This window comes from Protopterus annectens, chromosome 8.part0, assembly GCF_019279795.1.
Source record: "Protopterus annectens isolate FY-2018-M chromosome 8.part0, PAN1.0, whole genome shotgun sequence".
NCBI classification, from domain to species: domain Eukaryota; kingdom Metazoa; phylum Chordata; order Ceratodontiformes; family Protopteridae; genus Protopterus; species Protopterus annectens.
In genome coordinates, this window is record NC_056741.1 from 1,932,385,153 (window position 1) to 1,932,406,130 (window position 20,978).

General features: G+C 38.5%; 1 protein-coding gene across 3 annotated transcripts in view; it reads right to left on the reverse strand.

The window, feature by feature from the left end:
• The window catches only part of LOC122809736 (capping protein, Arp2/3 and myosin-I linker protein 2-like), a 1,549,910-nt gene that overhangs the window by 163,157 nt on the left and 1,365,775 nt on the right, over positions 1 to 20,978 (reverse strand). For all 3 annotated transcript variants that reach the window (XM_044081444.1, XM_044081445.1, XM_044081446.1), the window contains exon 32: positions 14,227 to 14,263. In XM_044081444.1, the coding sequence (XP_043937379.1) occupies positions 14,227 to 14,263 (37 nt within the window). The remainder of the gene's footprint in view (positions 1 to 14,226; positions 14,264 to 20,978) is intronic.

A 20,978-nucleotide genomic window follows, 5' to 3' on the forward strand; every position in this document is an offset into this window, starting at 1 on the left:
CTGACCAAACTCAGTTCAAATCTCTGTGTAAACTCCCGCACTACCAGCTGACTAAATGACAGATAAGACAGATGGCACACCATCCCTTGAGAGACTTGTCACAAGTGGTGTATCCTAGTGATCTGGTTTAGGACTACTTATATTTGTCATCTACTTCTTTGATATCAAATTTGACACTAAAAAGCTCTAGCTGACCAAGCTCACACATGATTGCAAGATTGGAGCTATCATCAACTCCTCTGGAAACATTCATGTCCTCCAAGAGGTCCCAACTTGTACAAACCTATAGCATCAGGATCATGGTCTAAATCTGAACATACACGCAGGTTAGTTTTTCTGGCTGTAATAACTTACTTTGGCCAACAGGAGGCAGCAGAACACCAGCAGTCTACCATATTCCTTGTTTGCACTAACAATAGTACCAATAGCTTTTAGTTTAATGTTATTTTAACTCTCAATAGTTCCAGTATATGTAGGTTTAATGTTGGCAGCCACATTCTAGAGTGTTATTTAACCCCTAGTACATCTTTTATACCCTTTGTCTCCTGTTTTTAAATTTATATCTGCAACATTTCCATCTCTGGCTTGCTCTCTTCTTACCTCTTCAGCTCTGATTTTTACAGTTGCTTCCTTTTTGTTTGTTGTTTTCAGTGCTGTTTCACACTGCTGACCTGGCCCTGTCAGTACTAGTTCCAACCAGCTAGGCCACTGTGACATCCATCTCCACTCTCTTTCCAACCCTTCCCCCAGTTGCTTTCACTTTCTTTTCTTTCCAACTCCTCCCCCAGACTCTTTAACTTTCCCTTCCTTCCTGTGGCACCATCTTTACCTCTCTGAACCACTCTAATCCTTTCCCTATACCACTGCTAGAACACCCCTTACCTTGATTCTTCCTTCCCTAGGCTCTACCTGCTCCATTTGCCTTGCGGGCTCACTCTGCTCCCCTACCCTGCCCCCAAATTCCACCCGCCCCAGTACCTCTACACTTATACTTAGCTAGCCACTCCCACCACTTCCACTATCCAATCCAAACTACCCATCATACCCCCAAAATCCCCTCCTACAGCTCACTCATTAAAGTAAGCCTACCCTTCAGAGTTTACTGCCAAACACTACTTATCCTGATAAGCTGTCGAACAATTAACCTAAACCATAATCTCTTAATCGAATAAACTAACTTCCCAACTTAACTCACCCCTTAATACTATCCTAAAACCAACATCATGACTCTCAAGCCTCTATCCTATTTACTCAAATAATACTTCTAATTACCTTAACTTACCTAAACTCTATCAGCCAACCTACTAATGCAAAGCACCCCCCCCAATTCACACCACTACCTCATCCTCTATAAAGCACATATTTACTGTTACCCTTATATCTCCCAGTCTCTACCCCCTCAACATTAGCATGCTCATCCCTTATAGACTCCTACCTAACTCTAAAAACACTGTTCCCAACTACACTAGTCTAATGTCCACAAAACTCTCTACCTGTATACTACACCCCAATCAAACCAAATACCTCATCCATCATCTTATCTCTAACCTTCTCTCCAGGGGCATCCACCCAAACTCAGGCCCCTCTACCACACTGAATCCATCCCTCCAACCCCACCCCCACCAAGCAACAGGCAAACTTCTCTACTTCTCAGCTCTAAATATTCAAAGCCTATGTAACAAAATTCCAAACCTTCATGCCTAGCTTCTACATAACCAGTCTGATATTCTCTCCATCTCAGAAACCTGGTTTAAGCCCCCCAAAAAAGATTCTGAACTCCTCCCAACTACCGCATGTTAAGGAATGACAGAACACAAAAAGGGGGGTTATAGCACTCCTTTATTCAGCATCCCTCTTAGTCACCCCCTATACCAAACCCTTTCACAAATTTGGCAAGGCTGAAATGATAGCAACCCTAATCCACCTAAACCAGCATAAACTCATATTTGTTCTCTCCCTCTATATTCCCCCTGAAGACAATATCTCATCCCTTGAAGATATTATCTCTGGGGTCTCCACCAACATTACTCATGAAACCTTAACCCTGAGGGATGTGAACATAAACTGGGCCACAATCCAATCTCCCATCATCGTGCTCAATATTAACTTGTATAACTTTATACAACTAATCAATTCCACTACCAGGCCTTCCAAGAACTCCATTACTGGAAGTACAATAGACTGGATTCTAGGAGCTCATCCTCACTATATCTCTAAAAGTGGTGTTCTGCCAGACCCACTAGCTGACCATTTCCCTACCACTAGCTGACCATTTCCCCACTTCTGCCCACCGTCTCCCCTCTTCCATACAACTAACACACACCTATATTTTCACTCGCTGCCTAAAAAACTTCAATTCTGAAATCTTCTCAAATGCACTAAAAAGCACAAACTGGAACCAATTAAAGACTCTTCCCCTAGATAATGCTCTCTCCTAATTAAACTCTACTTTCACAAACCTGCAAAACTCTTTTGCCCCTCTAAAAACAAAACATACAAAAAGTAACCCTGTACCCTGGTTAACCAAAAACACCTTTGCTACTATGCAACTCTGTGACAAAGCCTGGACATGTTCCCATAAAAATAAAACCACTATCACCCCTAATAAATATAAAACATTATGAAATAAAGTAAAAAAAACTTATTACCTCAGACCACAAAGCCTATTTCTCCACTCTCCAAACCAACCACAACAACAATACCAAACTATTTTGGAAAGGAGTCTCATCTCTCCACAACCCGGGAAAAAAAGAAAACCCTTTTCCTAAACCAGAAGCCTCTGATATGGACTTAGCCACCCAATTTAACTTTTTCTTCATAGAGTCCATAAGCAAATTAACCCTGTCCTTCACCAACACCTCTGCGACCCCTCCTCAGCCTTCACCCATCCCGTCCTCCCCTAGCATCCCTTGCCCCCAACCTCCACCCTTCTCTATCAATCCCATCTCTATATCCACCATAAAAAATTAAAACCTGGTTCCAATGCCCCTGATGAAATTCCCTCCTACTTCCTAAAAGTAGCTGCAGAAGCCATTGCTCTTCCTATCAGCATACTAATTAATCGATCTATCTCAGAAAGCCAGGTCCCCAGCTCAGGAGGAAAGGCTTTATTATTCCTTTACATAAAGGAGGCAATAATGAAATTCCAAACTTCACCTATTTCTAAGCTTCTTGAAAAATGCATCCACCAACAACTCTTGCCCTCTCTCATCAACAACCAGCTTCTTACCCCCACACAGCATGGATTTAGACCTGTCATAGCACCTCCACTGTCCTCATCTCCTTCCTTGAAACAATTAACAAAGTCCGCAATTCTGGCCATTTCATGTCCACCCTTCTCCTCAACCTCTCCAAGGTGTTTGACACTATTTCCCATGACCTGCTTCTTAATAAACTCTCCAAACTAAACCTACCTATCCCCTTCCTGTACCAAGTGGTTCTCCAGCTACCTCACAACCAAACAAGCAGTCATATGGAATAAAGCCACTTCACCCTTCCTTAATACTCCCACAGGTGTCTCCCAAGGTTCCATTTTAGGCCCCCTACTATTCAAAGTATTCATTAATGACTTCTACCAAGCCATTCCAAACTCCAGCCTCAACCAATATGCTGACAATTCTACCATTATGTGCTCCTCCCCTTCTATCCCCACTCTAAATAAGCTTACCCAAAGCGCCTTCTCCTCTACTGAGAAGTGGATGCTAGTCAACCATCTGGCTCTTAATGCAACCAAAACTAAACTTATGTTATTCACCACCTCCAAAACCTCCTCCCTAGATAAACACTCATTCATAATCACCAGAAAAAACAATACTCCCCTAGAAATAGTCTCTGACACTAAACTACTAGGAGTACTCATAGATGATCAACTAAAATTCAACAAACATTTACAAGTAAATATCAAAAATACCCACAAAAAATCTGGTATGCTATACCGCCATAATCGTTGTATCTCTCCTTCCACCAGGCTCATACTAGCCAATACTTATCTCATCCCATTCCTGCTATATGGTGCATCTATCCTCACCAACCTGCAATCCTCCCTCAGAGCAAAACTCTCCTCTTGCTATAACAAGATAACAAAATTTGCAGCAGGTCACAGAGCCATTTCTCACCACTGTAATTCTCTTCACCAGCTAAAATGGCTTGATCTACTTAACCTCCTCACTTATACCCAACTCGTCCAAGCACACAAACTGATTTATAACCCCTCTCTTTTTCCCTCCCTAGCCACTACCTTTGAAATACATGAACCAGAATGACTTCTAAGATCTAATTCCCAAAAACTAATTAAATTGAACAAACCCACACGTCCAGCTGGGAATCACCTAACGTCCTTCTCACTTGCACACCTCTGGAATTCTCTACCATCTTCTATCCACATCACCAGCAGTCTCTCCTCACTTAAAACCTTGCTGCACTCACATCTAACTTCACAATGGAAGAGCTCCTGCTCCAATACCACTTTCCACTCTCCTAGAACTTAAAACACCATCACTGCCTCCTATAGTTCCACAGCTTTATTGAACTATTTGACCAACTACTTAACAGTTACCCTATGCTGATGCTTTTGTAAAAAAAAAAAAAAAAAAAAAAGTGTTTTTTATTGCTGTTTAATGAACTATACTGATGTATTTTAGCATTGTTAACCTTGTCTTATCATATTTACTTTGTAATCCTATGAGATAATCTGTAATGTATATTTGCGATGTGTACTATGTATTTGTATTTTTCTGGAACTTTTCTCCCCAGGACTCCATTGAAAATGGGTTCTTTGTGGCCCAATGGACTATCCTGGCAAACAAACTGCAAATAAATAAATAAAACATCAAAAGATGCAGCAAATTGCAGTTTGGGAAACAGGAACTCTTAACCCATAAGTGATACACCTCTTAAAAAGACAATGTAGTTGGAGACGTAGGCACCTTCATAGATAATGAATTGTCCTTTGATCACCATGCAGTCATTGTCATTAGAACAGCCTTTTACCTCACCTAACGGAGTACTAAGGGCATCTCCTCTCATTCAAGAGAGGTCACTATCCCCTCAAGTCATACCTCATCAGGCCAATCCATACTAGAATACAGTGTCTCCTTCTGTATGAACATATTTAAACATCTAACCAAACTTGAAAAAAACAGCAGCTCCTCTCCAAAAATATTACTCATACATACACACACACACACACACACACACACACACACATATATATATATATATATATATATATATATATATATATATATATGGGTCTACTTCAAATGAGTGAACAGTCATTTGAAAGAAACTTATATTACTAAGACCAAGTTGCCGAAAGTCCATAATAACAAAACGTTAAAATAAGAAATTTGGAAACTCAAAAAATATTTACTGATCTGCAGTCATTTGCAGCAGTAGCTGACTATATGTAATTATGCCCTTTTCCACAAGGTAGTGCGATCTCAGAGTTGGCATATTTAAGTTATGGAGATACAGGGGGGCTTGTCCCCCTGCACAAACGATGTAGGTAATCAATTATGGTGTTTTAGTGTAATTTTTTGTCATGTTTCTTTAAGGTAGTGTGAACTTATGGGAAGGAAGATGTAGTGTACTGCATACTGTAACTGTTTGTATTCTCTGCACACATTACTTTCATAAAGTTACTGTAGTACATATTTGTTTCGGGAGATTAAAGTCTATGTCTGTCTTTGTTTACTTTGATGTTTCTGAAAATAATGCAGAGTCCTTGTGGTAGAATGACAGATACATATACATACAGAGGAAAGTATGGAAAGTCACTATATGTGTTTACAGTTGTTGGAGCAGGTATTGTGAGTAAAAAAATATTGAATATTCTGGTTAGCACAATGTTGAATTTGGATATATAGGCAGAAATACTACTGTTGGCTGTGTGTTTTCCTACTGTTAACGCTTTGGATGTCTAGCTTCGTACATATAAACTATTGAATGTCTGGATCTCTGGAATTGCAGAACTGTGAAGTGTTACATGTCCGGATTTGAAGATTTAAAATGTTGGATGCACGGGTTCACTCACTTGTGGAACGAGTTGCATGATTTGTATGGTTACATGTCGTATTTACAGGGTAAAATATTTATGCTAATGGTGACGCTGTGTATCTCTATGTACAGTTTGAAGTACTGTTTTGGAGGATGGTTTAAGAAGAATGTGGTAATTACACTACAGGTATTGCTCGCACCTGCTTTTGAAATTTGTCGGTTATATGGGAGTCGGTGTTTTGAAAGTCGTGCATTTGTAAGTCGAATAATTAAATGTTCAATGTTGTGAAATTTTGATGTAGTGGACTCGGTCTTTTGAAAGTCTTTTGAAAGTCAGTCTTACGGCAGTTTGAGTAAGTGAAGTAGACCCATACATACATATATACAAATGGGTCTACTGCTTAACATCGAAAATACACTTCTTCAAAATTAAGCAGTGGACCCTACACTTCAGCGAAAGTCCACTTAAACGAAAGTGCACTTTCACTGAAGTGTACTACCCAAAAAAAAAGCACTAAAACATGTTTTTGCAGGGGGGCAATCCCCCCTGCACCCCCATGTGGGGAGGCTGTGCCTCCCACACACCCCCTACTTAAATATACCAACTCCGAGATTGCACTACAGCAGGGAAAAGGAAATATTCTCATTCCATGCTATAGTGTGCCTGCTGAAGTCAATGTTCGAAGTTTCACTACTTCGAACAAGTGGACTCGGTGAAGTGGAGTTCGAAGTAGTGAAACTTCAAACAAAGTGGCGGAACCCATACAAATATATTACTCAAGTTTTTGGTCTCACGCATTTGTTGAAAAATGCTATCTCACAAGTGTCATCCCCACTGACAGAGATGATGTGCTACTTGCAAAGCTATTAGTACAAAAGTACAAAAGAGTTTTAAGAGACCTTAATAGAAATGTAGTAGATAAGGTGGGAATCGAGCCACATGTCAGAGGGACAGAGAGGATCACAAGAACAATACTAGGCAACAAATGATGAGGACCATAACATGTCTAGCCATCTACACCTTGAAGGAGACACATTTAAAAGTTTGTGTTTCCCTTTTCAAATACTTAATAGGGCTCACCTCCCAAATCGAGTAGGGCTGTATATGTCAACTCTGTTGAAAATTTGTCTCTCCCCATTTGATCATCAAGACTAGGCCTAAATGTAGTCAATGTCAGTAGCTTAGCTAGGGTGGGCAAAGAAGCCAAGCACTGATGCACAAGGTGTTGGGGGAGTGATTGGGATATTTTGTCCAGATCCGAGGAGGTTACTATTTTCCTTTTATTCGGCACTGATGAAACCCATTATAAAATACTATGCTCCAATTTGATATATATCTTGCTTGATATATCAACAAACTTAAGTCCAGTGGTTCCTAACAAAAAAGGTTTCTTTGCTTAAGAACCTTAATTACCAGGAAAAACTGGAAGCCCTGTCTCTGTACCCCCTGTCTTCTAGATTTCTGAGGGTGAGGGGAGATCTGTGTCTGGTTTACTATGCCATTAGAGATCTAGTGGTCCCTGACCTTCTACATCTCAATAAGTTAAACAGCTTGATTAATCCTAGATAAAGATCGAAATCTTCAGCAGGTAAGTAGAATGGTGGTAAGGGATGAGGACTAGTTGTTAATGAGCTCCTTCTTCTGCCCATGGTACAGGATGTGATTGCTTCCACCTTTCTTTGCTTACTATGTGACTACGAGCAAATCAGTTAAGCAGACAATGCTCCCGAGTTGCTTTTTAAAGGGATAATTTGACCAGTGGGCTTACCTGGTCAACAAATGTGTAAAATAAAATTAAAACATAAAGATGGAAAGACAGTGATTCATCACCCAGCACCTTCCCCTTCTCTTCTTCTGCAGTTAAACAATGTGATTCAATATCTTTCTCCAACCTAAACCTAGACAATTGGATGAGTGCTCTGAACTTTGCCTATAGACTAACTGGCCTCTCCATCTTTCAGAAAGAAGGTGAAGCTTTATTGTAGGTATGGTTACCATGAAGAGGCAGTAATGCTGCCATGCAGTAACAGTTTAATGCATCACTCTGCTGTGCAGTAACAGTTTACTTCACCACTTTAACATTATTAGGCAGCTCACTGCACCATGCTTCCTTGCAGTAAGAGTTTAATGTACCATACAACATGCTGAAGCAGTTCATTGCATCATCTTACCATGATGAGGTATTTCACCACAACATGTGTCCTGCAGTAACAGTTTAATGCATCATTCTGCCATGTAGTAACAGTTTAATGCATCACTTTGCCCTGCAGTTACAGTTTAATGCACCGCGTTACCATGATGAAGTACTTCATCACAACATGCTGTCCGGCAGTAACAGTTTACTGTACCATGCTAGTAATGATGTGGCAGTTTACTGCACCATGCTAGTAATGATGTGGCAGTTTACTGCACCATGCTAGTAATGATGTGGCAGTTTACTGCACCATGCTAGTAATGATGTGGCAGTTTACTGCACCATGCTAGTAATGATGTGGCAGTTTACTGCACCATGCTAGTAATGCTGTGGCAGTTTACTGCACCATGTTAGTAATGATGTGGCAGTTTACTGCACCATGCTACTCTGCAGTAACAGTTTAATGCATCACAATGACCAGCAACGCCAGTTTACTGTATCAAATTGTCATACTGTTGTATTTTGCTATACTAGATTAACATGCTTTGTCAGTTTACTACACAAAACATTTATAAAGCTTTGCTGAAACAATAACAGACTCTTTGAGCAGATATTTATATTAGTTATAATCTTTAATGTATATATAACAGAGCTGGATGACTACTATAAGATTTCTATCCCCTTTAATGCACTGTTGTAGAAAATCTCTGTCCCTCAAAAAACTTTATTCCAGTAGATATTATAACAGTTTCTGAACACAATGATCTAGTACTGAATATTGGTTTGTAAATATGAACTGTTGTTATTAGAGTAGAAGCTAAGTAACTCAAACTCATTGATAATGCAAAGTACATGGGAGTGCAGCTTAACAGGCCGACATATTCCAACCCTGTGTACTGGTCAGAGTTCATAATGTCCAATGTAGTGTTTTTATAAACTGGTACTACATTAAAGATTAAAAAAAACATATCTGCACATGCAGAATGTATAAGAGAGCTTGAACACCAGGCCGAGCCTGTAACTGGTCAATGTTTGCTCAGTGTTCTATCTCAGCAAACACATTTAAAGAAATAAAAATAAACAAAAACATACTACACAAAAGCAGGACAGCGAGATATGAGGTCATTTATAACTGAGAACACTGTACATACATAAAAATGTTCTACCAAACACCAGCCTCAGGGAACAGGTTCATAGGTTCATAGGTTCATAGGTTGGTACTAGGCTATCAGCCCTAGGGCCTATACAAGCCTAGCCATAACAATTCCCCGGCTTTCTTCTATTGAATAATGGTATTATTGAATAATGTCCAAACAGTCAAAACTAATAATAAATCTGGACACTCACTATTTGTAAATGCAATTGGTAAAATATGGAACTCGCTCCCTGACCACCTAACTCTTACTACCTCATTAGCCGAATTTAAGAAAAGACTCAAACTTCATTTCAGATCACACTGGTTATGTCCATGCTCAAGCCCTGATTAAATGCCTTCCTCTAATTTCTAACTACTCCTTGAGTTACCTATCTCCTAATTTTTAATGCCTACTCTGTACTCGACAACTTGTTCTCAGACTGTAAAAGTTGCCTTTGTCACAAAGTATACCATTTTTTTTAACTGAAGTATGCAATATGGAATCTCAACAGGAGGAAATGTTTTTATAAACTTATTCGAAGCCAGCATTTTTCTTTTTTTTTTTATTGGTTTTTACCTGTATCACTAGCCGACAAAACCTTATCTGGCACAAATGAAGTTTTTTTTATGTAAACTACACTACATGTTATTACTACCTTTAAGACTTCTTCTGCTTATGAATGTTTCTATGTAAATATTGCTACATGTTTTTTTTATTACCTTTTCTGACTGCATGTTTTTTGACTGAGCTATTCTGACTGTATTGTGTTTATGGAGCTTTTCTCCCCGGGCATCCGCTGAAAATGGATATGTATCCAGTCGGACTATCCCGGTCAACAAATGTAAAATAAATAAATAAAAATAAAAAATAAATGTGCATGGTATTTGTTAAATACCACGTGTACTTCCCAAGTACAGTCTCTGTCAAGTGCCAGGCATTGGTAAATCTCAGTATGTAGACTGGCTCTTGTGACATTACAGAACTGCAAGGCTACCAGACTTTCAGCAGTACTCAGGAAAGGGCAATCCTTTGGCATACAGTAATTTTCTTCACCCCTCCCTCCCTCCATATACCTATATATCTGTGTGTGATTTGCATAGGTCTGTGTACATAAATGTATATGTGTATCTCTCTCTCTCTCTCTCTATATATATATATATATATATATATATATATATATATACAGAGAGAGAGAGATTGAGAGAGGGGTGGGGGGAGAATCCCTTACACTGGTAGACTGACAGTTTACCCAGTAGCTTTCCTGGCTGCTTAACTTGTTCAACAGGAATAGTGTTGGCTTTTGTGCGAGATCACTATAAAACCAGGGTTGAGGAATTTGCCCCTTCCCAGGTATTGTGTGATTTTACAGATGGTATATTTAATAAACAGGGGGCTGTGCTTTCTTGCAAAAAGCATTGTTTTTAATTTGCATGCTCTGAGTTAATTTCTAGGAGTGTGCACACTTTTCTTTTGATTTTTTTTGTCAGTGTTTTTTCCCATTGATCTACTGAAGTTCTGATTGACTTCAGTAGATCCATGTATGTGTGTGTGTGTGTGTGTGTGTGTGTGTGTGTGTGTGTGTGTGTGTGTGTGTTTATGTATATAAATACTATGTACATGTGTATCTATTTCTACTTTGCAAAATGTCGAATGAAGTTATTGATGAGCTTGCAGTATGTGTGCTTACTATTCTGTGCATAACATTCTGATTAGAAATATTACTGACTGCCTTAATATTACACAAGTGTGGTCAGAATATTGTGTTCTGGTGATTGCAGAGTGTGTGCTACTCTGATTAGACTGAGGGTTTTGAGGAAATCATTGCCTGTGTGGTTATTTAGCACTGGCAATGATTTGATAATGTGTGGAGATCTATCTCTTCTTAGAGTTGGTGTGACCATGAAGTTGGTATATTTGCCTCCCACCTGGGGGGCAGGGCTTGCGTCATACATAAGACACTTATTTTAATACTTATTTATGTGTTGGTCTTCCTTAGTGCTTGCAATATTTATTTTTGGTTTCTGTGTGGTTAGGAATGCACACCTTCAATATCATTTTTAGCTAAGTGCAGTTTTCTATTATTCAGTTTCAATGTTTTATATATAATATATATGATTAAGTAAGTAAACTATACAAAATGTGGAGGGAACAAATAAAAAAAAAAAGAGTACCTTCTGATTTTGAGTTCCTATATGGGGCAGATATAATACAATTAGAACAGATGTGGGACATTGATGTACATCTTAATAATACAAGTTTCAAACAGAATAGAAGCTCCTTCTTTGCACACATCTTGGTTCATAAGAGGATTATGTATACCTTTACTGAAACTGGCAAGAGTGTGGGTGATATTTCATTATGCAGAAGCTTGATAAAAAGAAAAAAAGATGGCTTACATATTCAGGTGTTATTGTTTTTTTCCCCTCCAGGTTTAAATGATAGATAATAATTTTCAAATATACTGTAAATATTTCTTCTTTTTTGGAAGCAAGGTCATGGGACCATATTTATGTTATGCTTTTCTACATATTTGTAAGGTGGCTTGCTGGCTTGCGGTTATTATCGCATGTCTGTAATTTGCTCTTTAAATATTGATTATTCCTTAGTCATTTAGTATTGTTCAAGCTGTAAAGATAAAACCCTGGGTCTACTATGAGAGCTGAATAAAGTATTCAGAACTTTTCAGGTCATATGGTACTTTTTTTTCCCTTTGTGTGGTTGCATTAGAGCTGTAGAATATTTAAGTCCTGTGTCATTCTCCATTCTGATGCATGTCCTCAACTTCAAGATGGGGAGCAAAATGAAAAAGAAAAAAAATATTTCATATGCTTTAGTCCTGACCATAAATACATTACCAGCATTCAGTTCTAAACTTTGGTAAAGCACAAAAGAAGATAACATACATATAGAGATCCACACATGTACACACATCAGGAAATTCTTAGTCTAATGTCTATTGATGCTTCACAATTACCATGTACATAGCCCTACATATTAAATGGTATACCTCTGGTATTATTCTTAACCTCGCAGATTAGTAAGACAATAACAAACAACAGATGAACAGGGTAAAGTCATACAACAGGACTCATCACAATCATTATGCTAATTTGAAGCCTAATTACTTCACTGAAACACACATTTTGAGTAGGAAAATAATTTCTTAGGCTCACACGTTGCATACATGCAAGGCAGTTTGCAGATTTTAATTCATATTGCCTGCTTATTCCTTGAATTAAGATTAGCTGTATTTGGCTTTGATTTTTGTGTGTGCCATATTGTACAAATTTGGAAGCTTTTCTCCTCGGGTCTCCCATGAAAATGTAATAAACCTAGTTAACAAATTATAAATACACAGATAAGTAAAACAAAATCAGTGTTCAGTGTATCCATGTTCTTATTAGCAAGCAAAAAAGTTGGTTTCTTAGTAATGCCTTTATTGTTTCTATTTATTTTATTTATTTAAATTTGTTGACCGGGAGTGTCCGGCTGGATGTAGGTCCATTTTCAGAGGAGGCCCGGGGAGAAAAGCTCCACAGTTAAAATAAACAGACAGTAGTTACATTGGATTACATAGCGATTAACAATTTTAATATAGCAATTACTTACAGCATATTTACAGATGAAGAACATAGTACATCAGTAGACAACTAGAATCTTTATCTGTGAAGTACATAACAGACATTAACAAATGTTACAATGAGAAGTTCCTGCTGTATAATAAGTACTAGGCTTATGAGCATCTGAGCTTGCTATAATCAAGGTAGTTAGTGGAGTGGAAAGAAAGGTAGTGGTTGGATGGAGTGGGTGATATTAGAGTGGGAGTTGCAAGGGCATAGCCAGCATGTTTTTAGGTGCACTTTTAGTAAAGTTTTGAAGTGGATGCATGATGGTACGGAGGTAATTGTGGGTGGAAGGGAGTTCCATAATTTGGCTGTGGTGCAAGAGAATAGTGCTTCACCAGCAGAGTTATTGGCTTTAGTGATCTGCAAGTGATTTTTGTTGCTGGATCTTAGTGGTCTGGTGGTGCGATGGGGTTGGAGTAGATTCTGGAGGGATGGGACATTTAGTGGATGGTTTACTAGTTTGTAGGCGAGTGAGAGTTGATACCACTGAAGGAGGTGAAGGAGTTCAAGCCAGCCCAGTTCAGCAAGTGAGAGACAGTGGTGACTATGGTAGGATGCCACAGTGGCGAATTTGGCAATTTTGTTGTAGCAGGTCTCTAGCTTGTTTAGATCATGTTGCCTTAGGTTGGTATATATTGGAGAGGCATAAAGTAGGGTGGAGATAAGGTTAGAATTTGCTACTAAAATCTTTGCTGCTTTGGTGAGAAATTGCTTATATCTCTATAATGCTCCTAGTTTTTTGTGGACTTTTTTATGGTCATGTATATGTGAATGTCAAATTTTAGTTTATTGTCTATTTCCACTCCTAGCAATTTGGTGTGTTCAGTTGGGTATATAGTGAAATCATGAAATGTATTCAGCAGTCTGTTCACCAAGCAGTTCAAATACCACCTTCAGTGATCTTCCTCAGACTCCAGAGTTACATAAGATCCATCCTATGTTAGATATGGTCTGGTGATTTAGCTTTAGTAAGACAATACTTCTATTTCTGTTCACAGGTCATAAGTTTTTACTACAATCACTAGGGTGCTTCCTTAACCATGTATGAGTCTCCCACAGCACTGGCACTTATCACAAGGTGTGACAATTACTGAATAAAAATATATACAAATCAACAATCAACAGTCATCTACACAGATTGCATCAGATCTAATTTCATCAAATATTTTTACAAAATAATTTTTCAAAGGCAGAGGATTATGACAATACAGACCAATAAGACAGACAACATTTGATGAGTGTATCTTTAGATGAGACAGACCTGCATTCTAGAACAGTCCACAAATATCACCTCAACCAGTTCCTGACAGTTGTGTGTGCTAGGTAACTTACCATCAGAACCTGCTTTCTTGATTTCTCCTTCCTTATTCTGTAAGAAAAACAGAAAGACAAAAGAAAAATTAGAATGGCCAAGCTGTTTTCACTATCTTGTTTTTTTAATCAAAGCCTGCTTATACAAGAAAATAATGCACACACTGCACACTTGAGTTTATCAATATGTACATCATTTCATATTTCCAGATATGGAGACCATGTTGTGACACACAAACAGGGTCACTGATAGTAACAAATGCATTTTTTTTTTTTTGCAAAAGTACCATGACTGACTGGAACAAACAGATGAGGATTGCATTTATTTATCAGGGCAGAGCACTGAAAAATTCTGACCAATTTCAGTCTCATCCCGGGGTCAAAAACTGATCAGGCATACAAAATAGACAAGAGTACAATAACTATAAGCGAAAGTATAACAGGACAATGGTACAGTAATGCTTTGAATACATAGTAAATCCAATCAATGCATTCATTTATAATATGGGCAAAAGGTTCAAAACATTTGTGAAATTATAGTAGGATAAATTATAGATGTGAAAAGGAACAAAGGATCTTAGCGGTTGAGTTAGAGTGGAGAAGAGTTAAATTAGACTTAACTGATGTGACCTGAAGGGTAGCAGGTACATTCTGATTCTTTAACTAAATGGGATTGTGTGGAATTTGGAATAAGAAAATAGTCTGATTTAAGGTGGGAGACACATTCACAGTTTTGGTCCAAGAAATGAGAATGCATGATCAGAAATATGTACTTTGCACTGTGGGGTTTGTGTTTTAGGACCTGAGAGGTTCAAGATTCTTATTAGTTTTGAGGTTAAAGGAGGAAGAGAATGTTCATGTAGGATACAGATAACACAAGTAAAACTTTGAACCCAAAAAACAATCGTGGCAGCCGTAGTTGAAAGCTACAATACTTTTTATGATGAAGCGCTTTTCATTCAATAACAATACTTGAACTTCTTCAGATACATTGCAAATTAATTAGTAACATTTAAATAGTAAAACAGTTAAATCACCTGATGCACTTGTTTAAAGTGGTATACAACACTTTCCATTAAAATTCCTTAATACAATATTATTATCTTATTTATCACAGTATGTAATCAAACATACCTAAATGTTAGGTAAGTAAATATAAATAACTTAAAGAATGACCGTATGAATTAAAAAGCAGCTTATTTTTTACTATTCTATCTTGGCAGGTACCTATCACCTCTATAATTAATTTCTTAAAATACACTTATTACATAAATGCATACCCACTTACATAGTAATTGCAACATGAATAAAATGCATCAGATACATATCAAATACATATATGTTTCTATAACAGATGATTACATCCTAAATTTAGTGTTGTGTAACTGCGTACGTATGTTTATCTACATAAACTTTTGATTTTTAATATAGGCATTATGGAACACATATAATTTAATCCGGGGGTGTTATATGCGTATAGCCGAATTTGCCATATCAATTCCAGTCTCTCAAGCACTGTTTCCAGTGGTCCCCCTCTCATATTCGTTACCACCTGATCTAGTATCCAAAATTTGAATTCATGGTTGGGATATTCCTGGATATGTTTAGCTAATGCATTGTCTTGTTTGAGTTTACTTATACTATATATATGTTCATATATCCTGTCTCTTAGCCTACGTATTGTCTTGCCAACATAAAAGCAAGGACAATAATGGCACATGGCGAGATAGACTACCATTTTTGAATTGCAGTTGTATTTCCCATTACTTGTCAAATCTTTGTTATTAATGGATAATGATGTTCCCACCAGGATATATTTACAATATGGGCAAGAACACATTGTTGCATTTTTAATGTTCATGTAGGAATTTGAATAGTTGAGATCACTGGTTAACCAGGAGCCAGTTTGCATTTTTAGTGTTAAACAGTATGTTCATTTCTTGGGGGGGGGTGTACAAAATATACATATTTTGTTTTCTAGTGTTTGGATAGTGGTGGAATTTTCAGTAGAAGCTGCTTATAAAACAGAAAGATTGAATTTGAGTTGAGGGAGTAAAAGTCATTTTCCTATTATAGTCCTGGTGGAGTGTGACAGGAAAGGGGATATTTTCTGAGATTGGACTAATGAAAAAAAAAAAAAAAACCTTGTGCAGACTTGTGCAAGCAACACTTTTCTTTGTTCTCTCCACCCCTCCAATCATCCCTCCCTTTTCTTGTGCTGGTGAGTTCAGGCTACATAAGAGAGGAAAATCATGAAACAAATCTCATAACTGCTAACTCATAACTTAATGCAAATGAGCTTACCTCTTCATCTGCACTGGACAACAGAAAAAAATTCACTTGAACTTAGTCTTTTTCTAGATGGAAAGCTAACCAGCATGGTTCATGGCCAAGTATAAGGAGACAGCAGCTTTAGCTTAATCCAGCCCCTAAGTATGAAATATGTGTTGTGCATGCAGTTAATTTTGCTAAATGCTGTTTGTACCAAGAACAATGTCAGCAAGGCATGTAGGTTATGTAATCTGTCTTAAGTTTGGATTAGACAAAACATTTTCCGCGCATAGCAAATTGACCTACAAGCACACACACACACACACACACGTATACAAGCATATATATCTGGCGTTGTTTTTCAGCCTGGTTGTTTCAGGGTTGTATATACACCTATGTTTTCCATGCATTGCACAATGTATCAACTTTTTACTGCAGTTTTTAGTCATCATCATCAACCCCCCTTTTCCCATACATGAGGTCAAGGTGTCATGTCAGCTGTCGCCATCTCTCTTGATAAAATGCCACTCTACTAACTTCTTTGACTCTCACTTCTGACTGTCACAGGTCTTCCCTTACATAATCTATGCACCTATTTGCTGGATGCCCTCCTTTCCTCTTGCCTTCTTTCTGTCTGTCCCATATTTTCTTCAATAGATGACTGTATTCTGCTTTTCTACACGTGCTCAAACCACCACAATCTGTTCTCTTTGACCTTCTTGGCAACTGAAGTTACTTTAGATTCCCCACAGATGTCCTCATTTCTTCATCTATCCCACAGTGTGCATCCTACCACTCATCACAGGCACTTCATCACCTCTAGAGTCCTTAATTGCTCTGGCTTCACTGCCAGGTTTCTGTACCATACAGAAGTACTGGTCACACCACTGTTTAGTACACCTTACTTTTTAGCTTCTATGGCATTCTTCCATCATACACTACCCCTCACACTCTGTGCCAGTTGGCTGCAGCCCCTCTCATTCTAGTTTTGACTTCTTCATTCAGACTTCCCTTTTCCTCAACCCAACACAGACATTTGAAGCTGCTCACCTGTTCCTCTATTTCCCTTCTTTCTCAGTTCTTAGTGTCTTCTGACTTTCCCCATTTGCTGTCATTACAACTGTCTTATCTGTACTCAGTTTCATCCCATAAGCCTTCAGTTTTGTATTCCATTCTCCTATCCTTCCCTGAAGTTCTTGCTCAGAGTTAGCCTGTAATGCCACATTGTCTGCATACAGTAACTTTGTTGATCTGTCCCCTCCATTCTGTTTGCTGATGTAGTCCATTGCCAGTATGAGCAACAGTGGGCTAAGAGATGAACCATGATGCACACCCACTCCCACTGAGAACCTCTCTGTGAGACCCAACAATGTTCGTACTTGAGTTATTGGGTCCTTCAACATATTGCATTAATTCTACCAGTGTTTCTGCAGCTTCTAACCACTGCAAGACTGCCCAAATCAGTTTTCTTGGGTCCTTGTCATATGCTTTCTCCAAGTCTAGAAATGCTCAATTGGACTCTTTCCTCATCTCTAGCTTCTTCTCAACCATCTGATCAATGCAAACATCGAATCAGTTGTGCTGCATCCTGATCTGTATCCAAACTACTCATCTCACATCTTACTTTCTGCTACTCTGCATATTCTTTTACCAATCAGAACTTTCATGTACTGTGGCAGGAGTTTGATACCTCTGTACTGCACACAGTTGTGGACGTACCCATTGTTCTTGTACACTGGCACTAGTATGCTTATTCTCCAGTCATCTGGGATATATATCTTTTTCTCCACACTGCTATGAGTACTCTCAGAAGCCATTTCTCCCTTATCTTACCCAACATCTTGATTATATCTCCTGTGGCCTCGTCTCAGCCTGCTGCTTTCCCTGACTTCATTTTCCTTAGTCTACTATTAGTTTTTCTAGAGCAGGGTCCCTCCTCATTTTTCTTCATAGGCTGCGTCTGGGGTAGTACAGCCTGTGTGGGTTTTTCTTCATTGAAAAGCTCCTGGAAGCACTTCTACCTGTGTTTGAGTTTCTTTGGACTGATGAGCAGGTTGTTGCTGGCATCCCTTATGAAAGATGTCTGACTATCTTCTTTATCTTTTTCTCTTTGCCTTACAGCCTAATAAGAATTTCTCCATGCCATCTACTGAGTCACTTTCCAGAAGATGGTAGAGTCTCTCTGATGCCTTTTTCTTTGCTATTGTAACTCCTCAGCCTCTTTGTTAACCAATCAGTATTCTGTCTTAGTCTGGTCTGTCCTTTCTATCTTTCACTTTTTCCTGCACTCCTTTCTTTCTTTATTTCTTTCCTTCTTCTGATGACTTACTGGAATTCTGCATTCCAAAGTCTTCACACATGCTGTTTTGAGGCTCCGCTATTCTTCTTTACCTCCACCTATTTCCTATTCTTCCTGAGATACTAGAGCCATGAGTAATTCCTTAAACTCTTGTGCTTTCTCTAGTCAACTTCCAGCTCTTCAGCCTAGTCTCTCTTGACCTTAGAGCCTTTTATGACCACTTCTTGCAGCTGATTGTGGCTACCAGTGGTTTATGCTGTGGGTTGAATGTTATACTGGGGATGAGTTTGCAATTGCCAATTCTACCCCAACACCCTTTCCTTACTAGAAGGATGTCTACCAGAGTTGCATGTTGACCACTCTTGTATGTGATGTTGTCACCATCTCTCTTGCTGAACCATGTGCCGGCCACTATCAAGCCATTTGCCAGACAAAGGTCTAGACTGGCTAATCCTTTTTTATTTCTGTTGCCCCAGTTACATGGACTATAGAACTTATATCTTATTCTGTCTGTCCCAATATGTGCATTCAGGTCACTCATTATCAACACCAATTCATGTTGGCCTGCTTTATCTAGTATGTCCTGCAATTGCTCTTTTCATCACTATCACAACCCTGCTGTGGGGCAGAGACTGAGATTATGAATACTGCCCTATCATTACACTGAAGTCTGATTGCCACATGTCCATCACAAATTCTGATGACATCCCTGTCTTCTGAAGCCTCTTCCTCACAACAATTTCCACACCATTTCTAGTTTGTCATCCTCCTGTGTAGCAGACTCTGGACTCCAAGCCATGTGACTTAGCTGCACTGCCCTTCAATTTTGTCTCTTGGATACATACATAGGATGTCTAGCCTCCTTGTTACCATCATCTCACCAACTTCCAAGCTGCATCCTGTCAGTGAACAGACACTGAGTGTACCAATTCTAAGTTCAGATTTGCCAGGTTGTTTGGATTAATTTCCAGCTTTTGCTCAACAGACCTATCACAGGCTGCTGAGCATTATAGGGGCAAATACACCCCTCCCACCATTAAACATGGGTCCCTGGTATAGGTCAGAATAGGCTATGTCCTCAACCCACATCACTGGCAAGTACCCATGCCCATGTGGTGACATTAGTCAACACCACCAAATCACGTAGAGCCAATTTTTACACCACTGAGTGGCTACCACTAACAAGATGCACAGTGTGTGATCCAAGTTCTCCTATCCCGAGGATATTGTGCACCACAGCTGATGTCCAAAATGGTTGGTCTGTATAACACTCCACTCATAGGCACCATCCTGAGTCTGTGCTGCTGCTCACAAGAGTTTGAGATGGAAACACTCAACATGTTTTTGGGATCTGAGAGGAACCCCACATAGACACAGGGAAAACATGCAATCTCAATACAGGCATTGGCCAGAGTTTAGGATTGAATCATCTACATTGTGCATGAAAGGCAAAAAGCTTACCCTTAGTAGCATGTGGCAGGTTTAAAGAAGTTTTAGTAAATATATTAAATCAAACGAGGAAATGTGTATGCATTTTTATATATATATATGTGTGTGTGTGTGTGTGTGTGTGTGTGTGTGTGTGTGTGTGTGTGTGTGTGTGTGTGTGTCTCTCTCTCTATATATATATATATATATATATATATATATATATATATATATATATATATATATATATATATATATATATATATATATATATATATATATATATATATATATGTGTGTGTGTGTGTGTGTGTGTGTGTTTCATTCAAGTCATATATATATATATATATATATATATATATATATATATATATGTGTGTGTGTGTGTGTGTGTGTGTGTGTTTCATTCAAGTCCTCAAACTATCAAAAGATTTTCTTTTTGATTGTTTTTTTTCAAATCTTTGTGACTCAAACTGTTTTTCTGATGTTTAAGTGCTCAAACTGTTTGTAGTCCTAGCAGCTGACAAACCCTTATGTATGTGTGTGTGTCATACTTCTCAACCTGGAAACATCAAAAATTTGGACAAAGGCCCATGAAAAATAGGTACAAATCTGTACACCAATTAACATAAAATTTGCATACTTCATTATGTAACCCCACCCCAGTGGAATTGTGGGATACCAACTTTCAAATGAAAACTCAAGAACAGACAACCAAAATATGGCCCCAGACCCTGTAGTAAATGGTAACCATTTTTTTTAAATGTGTAGCAAT